The sequence below is a fragment of the Dipodomys ordii genome, unplaced genomic scaffold (genome assembly GCF_000151885.1).
Source record: "Dipodomys ordii isolate 6190 unplaced genomic scaffold, Dord_2.0 Scaffold71, whole genome shotgun sequence".
Classification (NCBI taxonomy): Eukaryota; Metazoa; Chordata; class Mammalia; order Rodentia; family Heteromyidae; genus Dipodomys; species Dipodomys ordii.
The window spans coordinates 2,737,755-2,756,292 of NW_012267287.1; the positions used below are offsets into that span (position 1 = coordinate 2,737,755).

General features: G+C 59.7%; 1 protein-coding gene across 1 annotated transcript in view; it reads left to right on the top strand.

Annotated features, from left to right (window-relative positions):
• Ablim2 (actin binding LIM protein family, member 2) overlaps window positions 1-18,538 on the top strand; it is a 75,850-nt gene that overhangs the window by 21,683 nt on the left and 35,629 nt on the right. The window contains exons 7-11 of the mRNA XM_013023892.1: window positions 6,022-6,109; window positions 10,233-10,291; window positions 12,436-12,492; window positions 14,157-14,234; window positions 15,612-15,758. Of these exons, the coding sequence (XP_012879346.1) occupies window positions 6,022-6,109; window positions 10,233-10,291; window positions 12,436-12,492; window positions 14,157-14,234; window positions 15,612-15,758 (429 nt within the window). The remainder of the gene's footprint in view (window positions 1-6,021; window positions 6,110-10,232; window positions 10,292-12,435; window positions 12,493-14,156; window positions 14,235-15,611; window positions 15,759-18,538) is intronic.

The following is an 18,538-nucleotide window of genomic DNA, read 5'->3' on the forward strand; positions in this document are numbered from 1 at the left end:
TTGGAGTCGCTGCGCAGAGAGCTGTAGCCTGCTGATGAACATGTGCGTCTCTGCTGCCTCCGCCGCTGCGGAAGCCGAGCGGGGACGGCGCGGAAGGCCAGGGCAGCCAGGCTCACCCTGCAGGTGCCCTGCGCCTGACTGCCCACTCTCCTCTCAGCAGCGTCTGGAAAGCCTCCCGGAGAGGGGGGTGGACGCGCGTGGGGGTGGGTGGAGATCTTTACCAGCTCTGCCGGCTGTTTACCCTGGCCGTGCTGAGGTCAGGGCCTCCTTCGCCGGGCACCCGCTGTCTCCATGGCAACAAGAAGTCCAGCATCCCCTGGGGACCTAATTCCTTCCTTGCTTGCTTCTTCCTTGGTCCATGCTCACTTTCCTTCTTAACCTGCTCACCGCAGGACCCTCGCTGGACTGCCGGAGGCATCTCACCTCCTGTGAGGACAGGGGGCTTGTTTACTCCCTCCCACCTTCCTAGGAGCACTGCGCCCCCCCGCAACCACGCGCACCTTTATCCTTGGCAGAAAATAGCCGTGCTTCCAAACAGATTCACTCATTTCCCGAGGACAGAGAAGTCAACTTCACAAGCTGCCTCTCTCTCTCTCTCAAAATAAATATATTTATTTAAAGCACACTCAGGACTACTTGCTTATCAGAATAAGCAAAGTCACACGTAACGGAGGCCACTGATCAGGCTTTTACACTTAGCACATAGAAATGATCCTCATCAACTTTGCACACATGTAGGTCACACACAGGTACACATACACATAGGCTGCACACACAAGCACACATATACACAGGTGCACACACAGACACATATACATACATGGGTACACACACAGGCACACATACATGCATGAGTGCACATACACAGGTGCACACAGAGACACACATACATGCATGGGTACACACAGGCACACATACATGCATGAGTGTACACACGGGCGTGCACACAGGCACACGTACTACACAGGTACACACAGACACGCATACATACATGGGTACACACAGAGACACACATACATGCATGGGTGCACATACACAGGCGTGCACAGGCACACATACTACATAGGTACACACAGACACGCATACATACATGGGTACACATACACAGGCACGCATACATGCATGGGTGCACATACACAGGCACGCATACATGCATGGGTGCACATACACAGGCACGCATACATGCATGGGTGCACATACACAGGCACGCATACATGCATGAGTGCATATACACAGGCACACATACATACATGGGTGCACACACAGGCACGCATACATGCATGGGTGCACATGCACAGGCACGCATACATGCATGAGTGCATATACACAGGCACACATACATACATGGGTGCACACACAGGCATGCATACATGCATGGGTGCACATACACAGGCACGCATACATGCATGGATGCACATACACAGGCACACATACATGCATGGGTGCACATACACAGGCACGCATACATGCATGGGTGCGCACACAGGCACGCATACATGCATGGGTGCACATACACAGGCACGCATACATGCATGAGTGCACATACACAGGCACGCATACATGCATGGGTGCACATACAAGGCACGCATACATGCATGGGTGCATATACACAGGTACACATACATACATGGGTGCACACACAGACACACATACATGCATGGGTACACACAGACACACATACATACATGAGTGCACACACAGGCACGCATACATGCATGAGTGCATATACACAGGCATGCACAGGCACACATACTACACAGGTACACACACATGCGACCTCCAGAGCTCTCTGGGTGACTCACAGTCCGTGTTACTCATCTTAGAGCACCTTTAATGGCCACCTCTCCGGCTAGGGCACCACTGGGGTTGTGGAGAAAGGGCGGACAGTGGCTGCTTTGTGTATCTGCGTTTCTAGGTGGAGTTGAGGACGGGAGAGAGGGGGGAGGGGTGTGACAGGTGGGGCGGGCTGAGCGTGCTCCTGGAGAAGAGCCACAGAGGGTCAGCCAGGGAGGGACACGGGACAATGGAGGCGGGGCTTTGTGGGCATGAGGAAGTGGAGCTCCTTTTTGGGGTACAGGGTGGCTCCCTGCAGGGTGTCAGGAAGAAGAGCCATGGGGAGTCACACGCTGGGTGGCGTGACCCTTGCTCAGGGTCTTGGCTCCTCTCAGCACGTTTCTCTGTGCACCGTGGTGATTAGGACTTACACGCAATCTGAATTCAGGTCGAAAGCTCAGAGAGCAGTCCCCGGCCCTGACCCGCGAATGGTCAGGTTGGGAGTGCATGCCCACCGGAGCTGCCGATGGCAGTCTGCAGGCCCGGCTCTGCCCTCCGGGGTGGGGGCGTCCCGGCCAGGGCGCGGGGGCTCCTGGGGGCCAGGGCTGCACTCAGCCCTCCCGCCTCGGAAGGTGAGCTGAGCCAGGCCCTGCAAAGTGCTTTCAAAGTGCTTTTCTGATCCCTGCCGTCCTGAGCCCGGGGCCCTCTGTCCGTGGGAGCTGGGGTGACGGCACAGGTATTCGGCTTGTGGGTTAGGCCTTTCCCGGGAGCACAGACGCGGTTCCCAGGGCCGTGTCTCCAGCAGTGAGGACCCTGGGTTGGACCTTGTCTCTCTTCCCTGGCTCTGAACTTGCCCTGTCCCCAGCAGAGACTGCGGGACAGTCCCTGACCCCGAGTGTCATAGAGCCCAGTTGTCCATCCCAGCCCGAATAGGAGCAGCTTCTGAGTGTGGCTGGGGGCCAGCCCTGCTCCTCACACCGCAGGTTTGAACTCTCAGAGCGTAAGGCCAATGGCTTAAAATGCGCAATTTGGGCTAGAGGTAGGGCTTCAGTAGCAGAGCGCTTACCTGACAAGCATGAAGACCTGAGTTCAAAACCCAGGGCTACCAAAACAAAATGCAGGGTAGAGTTCTGAGGCTTGTGGGCCACCCACTGTCTGATGTTCTGTGTCTTCAAATCACCTCCTCTCTGCAGTTCCAAATCTACCCATCACCCCACAACTGATCGCTCCCTCCGTTCCCCCCCACACCCGCATCCTTTGAGCATGCACCCATTCTGGACATTTTCTCTCCTTTTGAGGTCTCGGGGTGAGACTCCCCCACGTTCTAAAGGTCACACCACTGTGTGGGGTGATGTGTCCATGTGGGCCCTTACTTGTTGCCCCTTTTATCGGAGGGTGTCACACTGCGGTGGCCGTTCGTGTGTGGGTTTCTGTGTGGACAGTTTGTTGCTTCTCCTGCATTGCTGGTTGTAGTTGATTCTGTGTGTGATTCTGAGGAGCTGGCAGGCCGTGTTCCCAGTGCGCCACCGGTGTCGTGGGCGGGGGTCCTGCCCCCTGGGCTGTCCGGTGCTGAGTTCCCTTTCTGCTGTGGTTGTCAGAGCTGGCCTGCTGAGGGTGGATTTGCATTTCATGAAGACGTCTTTTCCTGCACCACCATCTTTCTTGGAAACAGTCCAGTCACATCTTTTGCCCAACTCCTAATTAGGCTGAGATGATCGTCTTTTTATTCTGGATGCTACGTCCTTATCAAATATGTGATTCTTTTCTGTTTTCTACTATGCTTTGGTTTTATTTTCACTGTACTGTTTCCTTTGATGATTAGAGTATAATGTTGTTGAAGTTTATGCAGCTTATGTTTCTCTCTCTCTCTCTCTCTCTCTCTCTCTCTCTCTCTCTCTCTCTCCCAGTTGAGTGAGCCACAGGGCCACTTCAAGCTTTTTCTGAATAGCTTATTGGAGATAAGAGTCTCAGGGACTTTCCTGCCCTGCCTGGCTTCATAGTATGATCGTCAGGTCTCAGCCTTCCGAGTAGCTAGGATTACAGGCATGAGCCACTGGTGCCCGGCTTTGTGTTCTTCTGTTGTGTTTTTATCCATCAAATCTGGACTTGTGCCCATTCAGTTTTAGGTCTTCTTCGAAGAGGTCCACCATTTCATTTCTCACAGGTCCTTGATCTGTTTTATTGGGAAATTCTCTGGTATTTAGCACTCACAGGAGGGTGAGAATCACACACAGGCACTGTGGTAAGTTTTCACAAACTGGACACACCCGTGTAGTCGTACCAGATCAGGATAGAAGACTCCCTCAGCCCCTCGATGCCCCTCAAGCCCCCCCAAATAGTGCCACCCGTCCAGCCACATTGAGTCCTCACCCAACCCTGGTGAATCCGTCCTCCTGCTTTGCGCCTGGCTCCGTTTGCTTAATATGGAGTGAGTCTCCCTGAATTCTCCGTCTTGCCTGTCCGGAGCATCAGGACTGGGGGCAGGCGCAAGGGCAAGGCTCACTGTCCTCACAAACCCAGATGGTTGTCAAGGCGTTAGAGACGAGCCAGAGAGGCCCAGTTATGGTGGAATCAGGGGCGACTCCCAGGAGGAGGTGGCTCTGGGACGAGCGGAGACTGCTCAGGGCGTGGCTGGAGAAGGAGGGCAGTCGGTGACGGAGCGGGTGTCTGGGTCCCGGGCCAACGGGGCTCAGGCCTCCACTCACCCCCCAGGAACCCCTATGCCCAAGTTGTGAGCAGGCCCCGTTGATCTGTGGGTTCGACCCCTGCGTATGGAGCATCTCTGCCTCCGTGCTGACAGGGGCCAGAGAGAGGTGAGAGGCGAGGGGACTGTGAAGGTGTCCCCCGCTTCCGGGGCGGGGCACACCCATTATCGCTCAGATGCAGGGAGCAAGTGCCACACTTCTGCCCATTTTAGGAAGGAGAGAAACTCTGGTCCTGCACCTCCATCGTTAGCCACAGCCCCCCTCCCCACCTCACCCCTCCCAGTGAGCTGGTATGAACTAGGGAGTAATTGAATCCATTCTCAATTACTCCCTAGTGATTTGATGCCACACAGGAATAAGCCAGTTCATGTAGTTTATTTAGGTCATTTCCATATAAATATTTGCAATCTAACTGAATGGTTTTGAAGGTTTTTCTGTTCTTTTTTGTAGTACTAGAGGACCAAGCCCGGAGCCTGGCCTCACTAGGCAATGCTCCCCTACTAAGCCGTATTCCCAGGCCTTAAAATAATGATCGAAGGGAGCCGGGTGTGTGACTCACACCTGTCATCTTACATACTTGAGAGCTGAACACAGGAGGATCACAACTTGAGGTCAGCTCAGGCAGAAAAGTTCATGAGACTCCCTTCTCAGCCTGTAGTTGTCATCCCCAGTCTACCTGGGAAGCTAAGACGGGGAGACCCTAGAGGCCCAGATATCCTGGATAGAAAAATCCAAGAGAGTCCCTCTCCACAGAAGGGAAGCTGACATGGTGGCACATGCGCTGACAGAAGTCCTGTAACAGGGGCTGGGGAGGTGGCTCAGTGGTAGAGCGCTTGCCTTGCATGCCTGAGGCCCTGGGTTCCATTCCTCAGCACCACATAAGCAAAAAGAAAAAAGCCAGAAGTGGCGCTGTGACTCGAATGGTAGAGCGCTAGCCTTGATCTGAAGAGCTGAGGGATAGCGCCCAGGCCCAGAGTTCAGGCCCCCCCACAACTGGACCCCCCCCAAAAAAAGAAATCCTGTAACAGGTGCACAAGCCTTGCAGGCACGAGGCCCTGAGTCCAAACTCCTAAACCACCAAGAAATTAAAAAGGGATTTCTAAGATGGAAAATACTCCCTGAACTAACCGAAGGCCACAGAGATACAAAAAGAAAAGTCACTTTAAAAAATAATGCCATCCCTCTGGTCTCTCTACATGGGGAGACTCTCCTGTAAGATTCTCCCTCCTCCTCCTCTCCCCTCCTCACTGCCTGCCCCTCCTTCTCCCCCAGGGGAGGGGTGAGGCCCTCCCTGTGTGCTGACCAGTCCACAGACATGATGGGCCAGCTGCACACCTAGACCGGATGATGGGCCGGCGCAGCTGGCTCACCTGCCTTTCTACAGGGTTCCGGGAGGCCTGGGGGTGCCCACCAGCCCACAGAACCTTCCGTTCTGGGGGTTGCTGGGCCTCTGCCAGGTCCCCAAGCCTGCACTCAGGTGACAGCCTCCGGCAGGCCGGGCCCCTGCGTGCAGCCGTGAGCCCTCTGCTCCGCTTCCTTGCAGGCCGGGGAGAAGCACTACCACCCTTCCTGTGCGCTATGCGTCAGGTGCGGCCAGATGTTCGCGGAAGGCGAGGAGATGTACCTGCAAGGTAAAGGCTGCCACCGCCACGTGCTGGGCGTGGCCTTGGCCAGGTGCCGCTGCCTGGGGGCTGTGGGGAGGGCGGGGTGGCGAGGAGATGTACCTGCAAGGTAAGGGCTGCCACCGCCGCCGCCGGTCCACACCACGTGCTGGGCGTGGCCTTGGCCAGGTGCCGCTGCCTGGGGGCTGTGGGGAGGGACCACTGGGGCCACCTGGCCAAGGCCGAGTCTCTCTCCAAGAGTGGCGGGCAGCCTGAGGTGACCGACGGGATGGTAAGGCCCCAGACGTGCCGGCAGAGCTCACAGGAAGACTGTGAGGTGTCCCTCGCTGCCTCGGGCCGGGGCGTCCCTCCCAGGGGGCTCATATTCAGAGCTGTTTCTCACTCAGCGCTGTCCTGTGGCACGGACGAGGGTGCCGGGCCTCCACCACGGCACGCGCACCACAGCCAGGCAGCAGCAAGGGGGAGCTCTGCGGGAAGAGCCGCTTTCTGATGAAAGCTGGTTTTCGTGGAACCCCGATCGTGAACAGTAACAAGGATGCAGATGGAGGGGGTGGAGACGTGGCTCATTGGTAGAGCGCCTGCCAGTGAGTGGACACAGCAGGTACCAGGTTCACATCCCCACCTCAGACCTAAAAGGTTCTGCCAGTGGGAGGTTGACTAGATGCATTGACAGACAGCAAAAGCACAGGAAATGGGAACTTTTATCTTTTTTTTAAATTTTTGTGATGCGAGGGATTGAGCCAAGGGCCTCCTGCTTGCTAGGCGGGTGCTCTACCACTCGAGCTGTGCCTCCAGCCTGTGTTTGTGTTGGTTATTGTCAAGGTGGGCCCGTACCTTGCCTGGACTGGCCAGGGGAGGAGGGACAGAGGAGGTGCGGAGTTTCCTGTCCCCTGAGGGGGGGAGCTGTGGGAGTGGGGGGCGGGCTGGCAGGAAGAGCTGCGCTGGTGGAGGCGGCTGAGGGTGGGGCTCAGCCTGCTCTCTGAGCAGGTGACTCTGAGCAACAGCTCAGGACCAGCGATGGGTGGGCTGTGGGCCAGGGCCAGGCCAGGAGGGGGTCACGTTGACACTGCCCCTGGTCAGCTGCTGCTTCCTTTGAGCGATTTAGTCTCCTGGAGTCTGCAGGTGGCTGGCGGGCTGGGCTGTGGAGGGGGAGCTCCCCGCAGTGAGGCCTGCGGCGTGGCGTCCGCAGGCAGGGTGTCCCGGGGTGGGTCATCCGCCTGGAGGGTGATCTCAGAGGATGGCCTCATTCCCCCGCCGCCGCCTGCTGTCCGCAGAGGCTTGGGGAGGGGATCCATGGGCCTGGCCCACCGCGCCGCCGGCCCCTGTGAATGAGGCCAGTCAACACCAGGCACCACGGCAGGGAGCACGGGAGCTGGGAGACGTCGGCCGGCATCAGGGGCGACCTTGTCCTGGAGACAAAGATGTTCTTCATCCCCAGCCCCCGTCTCACGCGGGGCCGTGCAGGGCTGCCTGGTGCAGAGCCAGGCCTGCCCCTCTCAGACCCGGGGTTTCCACGCCGTACGTTGAGGTGGGGCCTGATTGCTGGGGCCTGAGCTGCGCCGGGAGCCCTGGAGCCGGGGCCTCTGTGGGCCCGCCCTGCTGTACCGCCCTGAGGCCCGCGCCTGCGCTCCCTGGGTGCCCAGCCCCGTGAGGACGTCTTTGCAGGCACCCCCACTGCCATCAGAGCCCTGGCCGGCAGGGGGTCAGGGTCCCCCCCATGGCATGTCTCCCGTGGGCTCCATCAACCTTTCCCCCAGAGCCTCTGCTGATGGACCCAGGGAGGCCAGCTCCCCTCAGGGGTCCCGGTTTAGAACATGACCAGATGCCCCCTTCCTCTTGGGGTGACGGGAGCGGAGGAGGTCCAGGGAGAGTCACAGGAACAGGCCTCTTGTTGACAGGTGAGGGCAGACATTGGGGGCTGCCCACACCCCACGGGCCCCGGAGGTATCCTCAGATTGGGGTCTGGAGGCCATGTGTCCACCGCAGGGGATTCTGTGGGACGGCTTGGAAATAAACCTGGACCTGGAGGGGGGCGGTCCGCCACACGATGGGCTGCAGACCTCCGAGTGATATCCTGTGATGTCACACTAAGGGGGACTCGAGACTCTTGTCACCCGAAGCTGCAGGGTGATGTCACCTGTGCACCGTCCTGTGACAGGTGGCAGATGGCCACAGCTTACTTTTCTTTTTCTTTTTTCTTTTGTCGGTCGTGGGGCTTGAACTCTGGGCCTGGGTTCTGTCCCTGCGCTCTTCAGCTCAAGGCACACAACACCACTTTTGGTTTTCTGGTGGTTCATTGGAGAGAAGAGTCTCATGGGCTTTCCTGCCCGGGCTGGCTTTGAACCACAATCCTCAGATCTCAGCCTCCTGAGTAGCTAGGATGACAGGCGTGAGCCACCAGCGCCTAGCAGCGGCAGCTTTCTTATTTGTACTTTTTTTTTTAGGCCACTATAACTTCTAGTTAAGGAACAGATCTATTATCTTTATAATCATAAAAAATTTAGAAACTATAACCATGATGCCCACACACAGGCACACACAGGCACAGGTATGCACACACACAGGCACACACAGGCACAGGTATGCACACACAGACACACACACGTGCACACACAGACACAGGTATGCACTCACAGACACACACACATGCACACACAGGCACAGGTATGCACACACACATGCACACACAGGCACAGGTATGCACACACAGACACACACATGTGCACACACAGGCACAGGCATGCACTCACAGACACACACACATGCACACACAGGCACAGGTATGCACACACACATGCATGCACACACAGGCACAGGTATGCACACACAGACACACATATGCATGCACACACAGGCACAGGTATGCACACACAGACACAGGTATGCACACACAGACACACATGCAAACACAGGCACAGGTTTGCACACACACATGCATGCACACAAGGCACAGGTATACACTCACAGACACACGCATGCACACACAGACACAGGTATACACTCACAGACACACACATGCACACACACATGCATGCACACACAGGCACAGGTATGCACACACATGCACACACACATGCACACACAGACACAGGTATGCACACACAGACACACACATGCACACACAGGCACAGGTATGCACACACAGACACACACATGCACACACAGGCACAGGTATGCACACACATGCATGCACACACAGGCACATGTATGCACACATAGACACACACACATGCACACACAGGCACAGGTATGCACACACAGACACACATGCACACACAGGCACAGGTATGCACACAAGGCACACGCATGTGTGCACATGTGTGCACAGACATGCATACACACACACACATCTGGCCACCATCCCTGAGCAGGCAGTGAGGAGAGGCCGCTCCCAGGTGCCCTGCTCTGTGGTGGAGGGGAGGGTCAGGGGCTATAGGGGTAGGGGTGTAGGTGCTGGGGCCGACCTGCCACAACCCCGCCCTGCACACACAGAAAGTAGGAACATCGTACCTACATCATGTGCACGCAGCGCTCACAGAATGCCTTCAGGCCTTGGTGTTGGGGAGAGATCTGGGGACTTGGGGTGGGTGGGGGCTGAGTTAGGAAACCGCAGACACCCAGGACATGGGGCACTCGGAGCCTGGTGGTGCTGCTGTGGATGGTGGCTGTGATGGTGGGGCAGAGCTGATGGGGGAGGAAGGCGAGGCACAGGAAGCCTCCAGTGCTGAGCAGGTTGGGGACAGGGTCGGCCCAGTGCTGCAGCCTCACGCCCGCTTCCGCTTCACACGCGGTGGGATAGACCACTGCCCAGCCGAGAGGCCGGGCACCACAGCCCTCCTCCTGAGGCGGGGCCACCCTGGCTTTTGCCCCAGTGTCCCCATAGTTGGGCCATGGCTGCCCTCCACACAGCAGCTGATGCCTGCCCCACGGCCTCTCTTCATAGCCACCATGAGCCCGAAGCCCTCTGAAGATCCCTCCATCCGCCCTGGCAGGCGCTCCAGGCAGCCCCCTCTGTCTGCCCCAGGAAGGGCGCGGCGTCCACACGGGCCCGCAGCTCCTTCCTCTGGCTTTGTACACAGGCCCAAAGGGTGGGAACACAGCTCTAAGCCCTTCCTCCTGGATGTGTCCACAGGTTCCTCCATCTGGCACCCGGCCTGCCGGCAGGCCGCCAGGACTGAAGACAAAAGCAAGGTGGGTGCTCCTGCCCTTCACCGTGCCCGCCCCGCGGCTCTCACGGCACGCAGAGGGGCTGCCGGCTGCCGCCGCCCGTGGCAGAGACGCCAGGCAGGGGAGAGCGGAGGGGTGTGAGCCGGCGGGGTGGGGGAGCAATGATGTGGGTCTCACACAAAGTACCCAGGGGGCTCGCGCACAGGCTCCTCAGCCTCATCCACTCAGCGGGTATAGACAGCTGTCAGTGTGGGGGCCGCGGTCAGTGCTGGGGCAATGGTCAGTGCTGGGGGGCAGCAGTCAGTGCTGGGGACAGTGGTCAGTACTGGGGCAATGGTCAGTGCTGGGGGCAGCGGTCAGTGGGGGGACAGCTGTCAGTGGGGGGACAGCTGTCAGTGCTGGGGGGCAGCAGTCAATGCTGGGGACAGTGGTCAGCACTGGGGACAGCGGTCAGCACTAGGGACAGCAGTGACATTGGAGGTCCCTGGGACCACCCTCCCTCAGCCCCCACTGCTGGTGTGAGGCCACCACAGTTGGACGGCAGGTTGGACAGGTCTCTGGAGCGCTGCAGCACTGGCCAACAAGGTGGCTGCTTCTTAACTGGACAGAGGCTCAGAGGAAGGGGAAGGGCGGGGGGGGGGTCCCCAGGACAGCTATAGAGAAAGAAGAACAGGAAGAAGAGAAGGATGAAAGGAGAAATGAGAGAAAGATGAGGAGGAGAAAGAAGATGAGGAAGAGGAGGGGAAGGAGCAGGAAGAGTAAGAGGAGAGAAACAGGAGGAGAGGCAGAAAGAGAAGAAGAGATCAGCCGACCAGAGGGACCATAAGACAGGCAGGCCTCGGTGAGGGGCCTCCGGGCTGTGAGCTCCCCCTCGGCAGCCCCGCAGCAGGCGGTGAGACCGAAGGGCAGCGCTGTGGACAGCCTCCTTCTGCCTCTCGGAATCTCAGCGCTGTTGTCTTATTAGGTTTTCCACTTGTGTTTTCCACAGCCAGGAGGCCAGAAGGCAGCCAGGCATTGTGAATTTCTTTTTGTTGGTTGTGGGGCTTGAATTCTGGGCCTGGGCGCTGTCCCTCAGTTCTTCAGCTCAAGGCGAGCGCTCTACCGCTTGAGCCACAGCGCCACTTCTGGTTTTCTGGTGGTTCACTGGAGATCAGACTCTCACGGACTTTCCTGCCCGGCTGGCTTTGAACTCAGATCTCAGTCTCCTGAGTAGCTAGGATGACAGGCGTGAGCCACTGGTGCCCGGCTACATTGTGAATTTTGCCTCATCTCCCATGGCTGAATTGGACTATGATCCATTCTACGCCCTTCGCCGGGGCCCTGCCCTGGACACTGAGAAGAGGCTGGGGCCTGACCCCATGCCGGGGGCCGCTGAAGGAGTTAAGGCAGAAGCACATGGAAGGCCTCCAGGAAGGAGATTCGGGGACCCAGGCCTGGGCTCGAAGCTGGGACAGGATGAGGCCATGGGAAGGGAGGTGCTGCAGGAGGCTGGGGGCAAGGGCAGTCCTGGGGGATTTCCACCTGGCCCCAAGGACGTGGGGGGTGGGGTGGGGGCCCTGGACAGGGGCGACAGGCCTCAGACCACCCAGGAACTCTGACCCCAGGGATGTGCGCGGGGCTTAGTCTGCGTGAGAATACTGTCAGAGCTCCCGGCCCAGCCGAGCAGGTAGAGCCGGCCTGGGCATTGGGGTCCAGCCCTGCCTCCTCCCGGCAGCTGTGCGACCTGGAGCGAGTCGCCTCAGCCCTCCACCTTACCTGAGGATGACCGGGCACCAGAGTCGGTGCTGCTCCCGTGCGGCCTTTCTGAGAGCCAGGCACCCGCACTGAGGGGGCCGCTGCTTCTGGCGGGGCTGCGCTGTCAGGGTGGGGTCCGGGCTGAGCCTGGTCCTTGGGGAGCAGCCGGGTGCTGGGTTCCCCTTGGAAGCTACAGGTCAGGAAGTCAGAGCGGCTCCAGTATCCTCACCCCAACTCCACCCCCTTCCCTCACTGACCACGGAGTGGGCCCTGCACCCCCGCACCCTACAAAGCTGGGAGCTGACTCAGAGAAGGGTCCCCTGCGGTCACCGCTGCTCAGAGCAGCCAGGCCCGAGCCCCTGAGCTGACGGGGTCGGAGGAGTGGCCGTGTGGAGCATGCGAGTGAAGACCCGTTCCTCCTCTCTCCCTTCTAGATGCAGACCCCAATCTCCAGTCAGGCCTGCCCAGGGGCCACGCCCTGGGCCCTACAGGTTTGTGCCTCCCCTGCCAGTGTGGCTATGTCTGGTCCTCGTGTCCACCCGCCCCTGCTAGAGTCCTGCTGGGCGGAGGCTCCAGACACAGCCCCGCTCAGCTCCTGGCTGCGGGACACCGGCCCACAGGCTGCGGCCGTGGACGGCAGAGCTGGACTCTCATAGGCTGCAGGATGAGACCCAGGGCCACCAGGCTGGGTCCCCCCAGCCTCCCCCGTGTCCTGTGTGCGTCTGCGTCCTGGCCTCCCCTTACGAAGACACGGGCACTGGAGGAGGCCTCCCGCAGGCCCTGCCTCCGCAGTCACACCGGAGGTCCTGGGGCCCCAACCTAGGAATAAAGGGGTCCCAACTCAGCCACTTAGACCTGGCATGGCTGCAGGTCAGGGACCCCAAGCTGGAGGGAATCGCCGGGGCGGGGGGGAGTGGAAGAGGGCTGGTGAGGGAGGGGGAGGGGCGTGAGGCACAGTGGAGGACATGGGCCACTGAAGGGGTCCGCGTTCGCGGCTGCCCCAGTGGAGTGTCCTTATATAGCCGGAAGCAAGGAAACCAGGCAGGTGCGTGGCCCTGGGTGCGGCTGGGCCGGGATAAAGGCCTGCCCTGTCCCCTGGGGAGGAGGGACAGCGGATATAGCCATGGAGGAGCTCAGGAGGAGCGTATGTGCCTGTGCGGGGGAGAGGGTCGGGAACCGCTGTGGGGCAGACAGTAAGGGCATTTGAGGAGGGGCCTAGGCCGGCCCCAGGCTGCAGCACAGAGGCCAGAACCAGGCTGGAGCAGGACTGTGGAGGTGTCCAGTGCCAGAGGGCTGAGTCCAGGCGTGTGGGGACTGGAGCAGCCATTCCTGGCTGTGGGCAGTGTGGGGACCTCAGGTTGAGGTCTGGAGGTGAGCTGCGCTTGAGCCTCTGCAGTAGGACAGGGGCAGCTAGAAGAGGCAGGGTGTCCGTCGGTCCAGCCAGAAGAGGCAGGGTGTCCGTCCGTCCAGCCAGAAGAGGCAGGGTGCCCTTCCGTCCAGATAGAAGAGGCAGGGTGCCCTTCCGTCCAGCCAGAAGAGGCAGGGTGCCTGTCCGTCCAGATAGAAGAGGCAGGATGTCTGTCCGTCCAGCTAGAAGAGGCAGGGTGCCCGTCCGTCCAGATAGAAGAGGCAGGGTGCCCTTCCGTCCAGATAGAAGAGGCAGGGTGCCCTTCCGTCCAGATAGAAGAGGCAGGGTGCATGTCCATCCAGCTAGAAGAGGCAGGGTGCCCTGTCTGTCCAGCTAGAAGAGGCAGAGTGCATGTCCATCCAGCTAGAAGAGGCAGGGTGCCCTGTCTGTCCAGCTAGAAGAGGCAGGGTGCATGTCCATCCAGCTAGAAGAGGCAGGGTGTCCGTCCGTCCAGCTAGAAGAGGCAGGGCGTCCTGTCTGTCCAGCCAGTGGGGGCCAGGTGCCTCTTTCCTAGAGACATGCCATCCCGGTGCTGCCATCTGGCCCTGGCACTGCCCTTTGCCCATCACTGTGTTGCCCGCCGTGCTGTCTGGGTGTAGCTTCCTGCCCTTCCTCCAAGCCTGTGTGTCTATCCTGAGAATAAATGAGTAGAAACACTCTAGCTGGCATTTCTGCTGGAGCGTGGTGGTTGCTTCTGGAAGGTTTCTAATGCTGAGACTCTGGCTCAGTCTCCACCCTCCGTTCCAGGAGACCAGGACTTCCTCGGAGAGCGTCATCTCCGCGCCTGCCTCCAGCACCTCGGGGTCCCCGAGCCGCGTGATCTACGTGAGTGGGCACAGGGGGAGGGGACCACCGCGGGGGGGGGGGACACTGAGCTAGGGCCACCGAGGACGGCCAGAGGAATGGGCGGACAGCAAAGGGGATTCAAACCCGGGGAAGATGGATGCCTGCCTGACCTGGGCTTCCCCTCCCAGCCATCCAGCCACCCATGAGAGTCCAGTGCAGGGCTGTCAGCCACAGCGGGGCGGACCAGCCAGAGAAGCCCAGCTCAGCGCTGTGTGGGTGCAGGGTGGGGGGAGAAGGGCGAGGGGGAGAGGGAGGGCATCTCCCATGGGGGATGCTGCAGCCCCTGTGATCCCGTACGCATCAAAGACTCTGTGTGTGTCTGTATATACGTGTGTGCGTGCGTGTGCGTGCGTGTGCCCACAACACAGATCTGTAGCCATGGGGTAATGCAGGAGGAGGAGGCTGGGGGTTGACGGCAGAGCCGGGAGCCGGGAGCCGGGCGGGTGTCACCTGAGAAATCAGACTCAGTCCAGCACATGAGAAATGCAAAGATGCACCCGATCCCTTGCTCATTCAGTGGGTGTGTGGGCCAGGGCAGGCTAGCGTGGACCAGTGTGGGCCAGATGTGGGTCCACAAACCCTGAAGTCATGCCCTGGTTCTCAAATGCCAGGAATCTTGCTGTTGCGTTTTATGTGTTCAAAAGTTCTGAGTGAGGGGTTGGGAAGGTGGCTCCGTGGTAGAGCGCTTGCCTTGCATGCCTGAGGCCCTGGGTTCGATTCCTTAGCACCACATAAGCAAAAAGAAAAAAGCCGAAAGTGGCCTTGTGGCTCAAGTGGTAGAGCGCTAGCCTTGAGCTGAAGAGCTGAGGGACAGCGTCCAGGCCCAGAGTTCAGGCCCCACCACCGGACCTAAAAGAAAAAAAAAAAAGTTCTGAGTGTGCAAGTGTGTGTGCATGTGTAAGTTTTCTATGAGTCCTGGTATACAAGCAAGTGTGCTAATGTGTGGGGGAGCATGTGTAAGTATGCATGTGTGTGCTGGGGTGTATCCATGTATGCACGCACCTGTGTGTGTGTGTGTGTGTGTGTGTGTGTGTGTGTGTGTGTGTGTGTGTTTATACTACCAATTGAGTCTCACCATCTGCAGGCTCTGAACTGACAAATTACAGGTGTGACCTCTGACCCTGGCCTCTGACTGAGAAGCCACTATCTCCTCATAATTCATAGAGAAGGAAACTCGTGCAATGTTCAAAGCCTCCCTTGGAGGCCGGCTGCAGATCTGAGTCCCAGCCTCGTCCCCCGGGTGGGCTGGGCACACTCAGACACTGCCTGGAGCCCCCCAGCCCCAGCGGTCCTCAGCCCAGTGCTGGCCCCTGGCCAGGGACCGCACAGTCCACTCTCTGCTCTCTCCTCTCTCAGGCAAAGCTTGGCGATGAGATCCTTGACTACAGGGACCTGGCAGCTCTTCCCAAAAACAAGGCCATCTACGACATCGACCGCCCCGACATGATCTCCTACTCCCCCTACGTCAGCCATGCTGCGGGGGACAGGCAGAGCTGCGGCGAGGTACGGCTTTCCCTGGGGCTGGACGCCAGAACCCAGGGGAGAGCCCTGGGGCAGATGAGGGCTCCCGGGCTCCTGGCCTGTGGATGGGAATAACTCCCAGGAGTGAGCGCAGGTCTGCTCACTCGGAGCGGAAGGTAGCGTGTGCACAGTGCTGACTGTGGTTTTCCCCATGGAGGGCATTTGGCCACACGCCACCCTTCCAGGCCGAGCCCGCTCCACTTCCGTGAGCTCCGGGCCCGGTTGTCCCTCAGATCACAACTTCCCGGTGTTTCTATGGACCACGTTCCTCACTGTTCTCAAGTTCTCCTTTTGTGGCTGTTGGTGTTTGCTTTCCTTGTTGTGGTTGTGAGATGCCCGTGTGACCGTGGCTGCTGGTGAGAGCCCTCGTCACGCCTGCTGCCCGTTGGCCTGTGTGTGGCTGGGCATTGGGGCACCTGGGCAGGAAAACCCAGCCCCCCCCCAAGCCTGTTCCTCTTGCCCTGCTCAGTCTGTGGCTTCAGCCAGGGCCTTGGGGGGACAAAGCCCGGGACACTGTACATGAGCCCAGGCCACTGGCTGGGCACCAAGCTCGCAAATAACACAGAGCACGGCGTGCAGGTGGGCACGGGGTCCCACGCGGCCCCCAGGCGCCCCTCAGCACCCGCACGCCCCACCTGACAGGCCACAGGCCGGGCCTGACTGGAGCTCCTGCCTCTGCCTGTCAAGCCGGTGTTCACTCCCAGCCACGCCGGGCGCCTTGGGGGCTCACGTCCCCCGGTAGGGCAGGAAAGGCAGGACGGAGGGGTGCTGCTAGGGCTGACACGGCCCAGGTGCCCTGCTTCTGCTCCCTGGCTCCCCGGGGGTCCCTTCCGGCCCCATCCAGAGCCCCCACGGTCATTCTCCTTCCCCCTCTGCTGGCCTTGCTGTGCCCAGCGGTGGTGATCGCTGTGGGGCCTTCTGGGTGGGGACGGCCTTGGAGCCAGGCTGCAGGACCACTGCCTTCCAGACTCATTACCAAGGAGGGAGCCCGCCGAGGAGAGGCCGTGGGTGGGCACAAGACCCGTGTTGCCTGTCTCAGCTCTGTGCAACCAGAAGGTGGGCAGGTTCTCCCCCTCCGTCCTAAGGAGGGGCTCGGGCCTTCGAGAGCCCCTCAGCCTCACCCCTGCCCAGCCCCTCCCCCTCCACACCCCTGCCCACACGCACTGGAGATGCATTCACAGGCGCTCTTTCCTGGGAGTGTGGCCAGCCCCTCGCCTCTACCCCTTCCACCTCCCACTTGAGCCAGGGCTCCCCTAAAGTGGCCGTGGTCTCCAGTGGCTGCGGTGCCCACTGCCCCAGCACCCTTGCTCGGTGGGGTCCGCGGCTGCCCCTCCGGGCCTGGGGTCACAGTGAGCTGCACCTTCCCCGGTCCCCCGCCCAGCCTCCCAGAGAAAACCAAAGGGCTGGGCCTCAAACCCCCACCAGCCTTCCTTCTGGAAAAACTAGCTTTCCACAGAGAGTGGTGGCACAGAGGGGAGCCTGGTGCAAGCCGGAGCAGGGCCCCGGTGCCAAGGACTCCCTCAACACCTCCCCCGGGTGCTTGGTGCGCTCCTCCACCAAGAAGGTAGCCTGTTGTGTCTCACACGGGCCGCCTTCCGGCTCGGAGGCCAGGCCACGCGTGTGAGCCTGGGCACCACCTCCCCTCCTTGACACTGACCCGCCCTGCCCTGCTCCGGGCATCCTGCTGACTGACCTCCGTGTGTGTGTGTGTGTGTGTGTGTGTGTGTGTGTGTGTGTGTTTGCGCACCCCCCACCATGGTGCTGACCGCCCTCTGTGTGTGTGTGTGCGCGCACTCTGTGTGTATGTGCGTGCGTGTGTGTGTGGTGTGAGCCCCCCCCATGGTGCTGACGGCCCTGTGTGTTGTGTGTGTGTTGTGTGTGTGTGTGTGCGCGCGCCCCCTGCATGGTGCTGACAGTCCTGTGTGTGTGTGTGTGTGTGTGTGTGCGCGTGCACGCCCCCCCCATGGTGCTGACGGCCCTGTGTGTTGTGTTGTGTTGTGTTGTGTGTGTGTGTATGCATGCCCCCCCATGGTGCTGACAGCCCTGTGTGTGTGTGTGGTGTGTGTGTGTGTGTGCACACCCCATGGTGCTGACGGCCCTGTGTGTTGTGTGTGTATGTTGTGTGTGTGTGTTGTGTGTGTGTGTGCACGCCCCCCATGGTGCTGACGGCCCTGTGTGTTGTGTGTGTGTGTGTGCACGCCCCCCATGGTGCTGACAGCCCTGTGTGTTGTGTGTGTGTCTGTGTGTGTGTGTGTATGCACGCGCCCCCCATGGTGCTGACGGCCCTGTGTGTTGTGTTGTGTTGTGTGTGTGTGTGCACGCCCCCCCATGGTGCTGATGGCCCTGTGTGTTGTGTTGTGTGTGTGTGCACCCCCCATGGTGCTGACAGCCCTGTGTGTTATGTGTTGTGTGTGTGTGTGTGTGCGCACGCCCCCCATGGTGCTGACGGCCCTGTGTGTGTTGTGTGTGTGTGTGTGTGTGCACGCGCCCCCCCCATGGTGCTGACGGCCTTGTGTGTTGTGTGTTGTGTGTGTGTGTGCACGCCAACCATGGTGCTGACAGCCCTGTGTTGTGTGTGTGTTTGTGTGTGTGCACGCCCCCCCATGGTGCTGACAGCCCTGTGTGTTGTGTGTTGTGTTGTGTGTGTGTGTTTGCATGCCCCCCCATGGTGCTGACGGCCCTGTGTGTGTGTGTGTTGTGTGTGTGTGTGTGCACGCCCCTCCATGGTGCTGACTGCCCTGTGTGTTGTGTGTGTGTGTGTG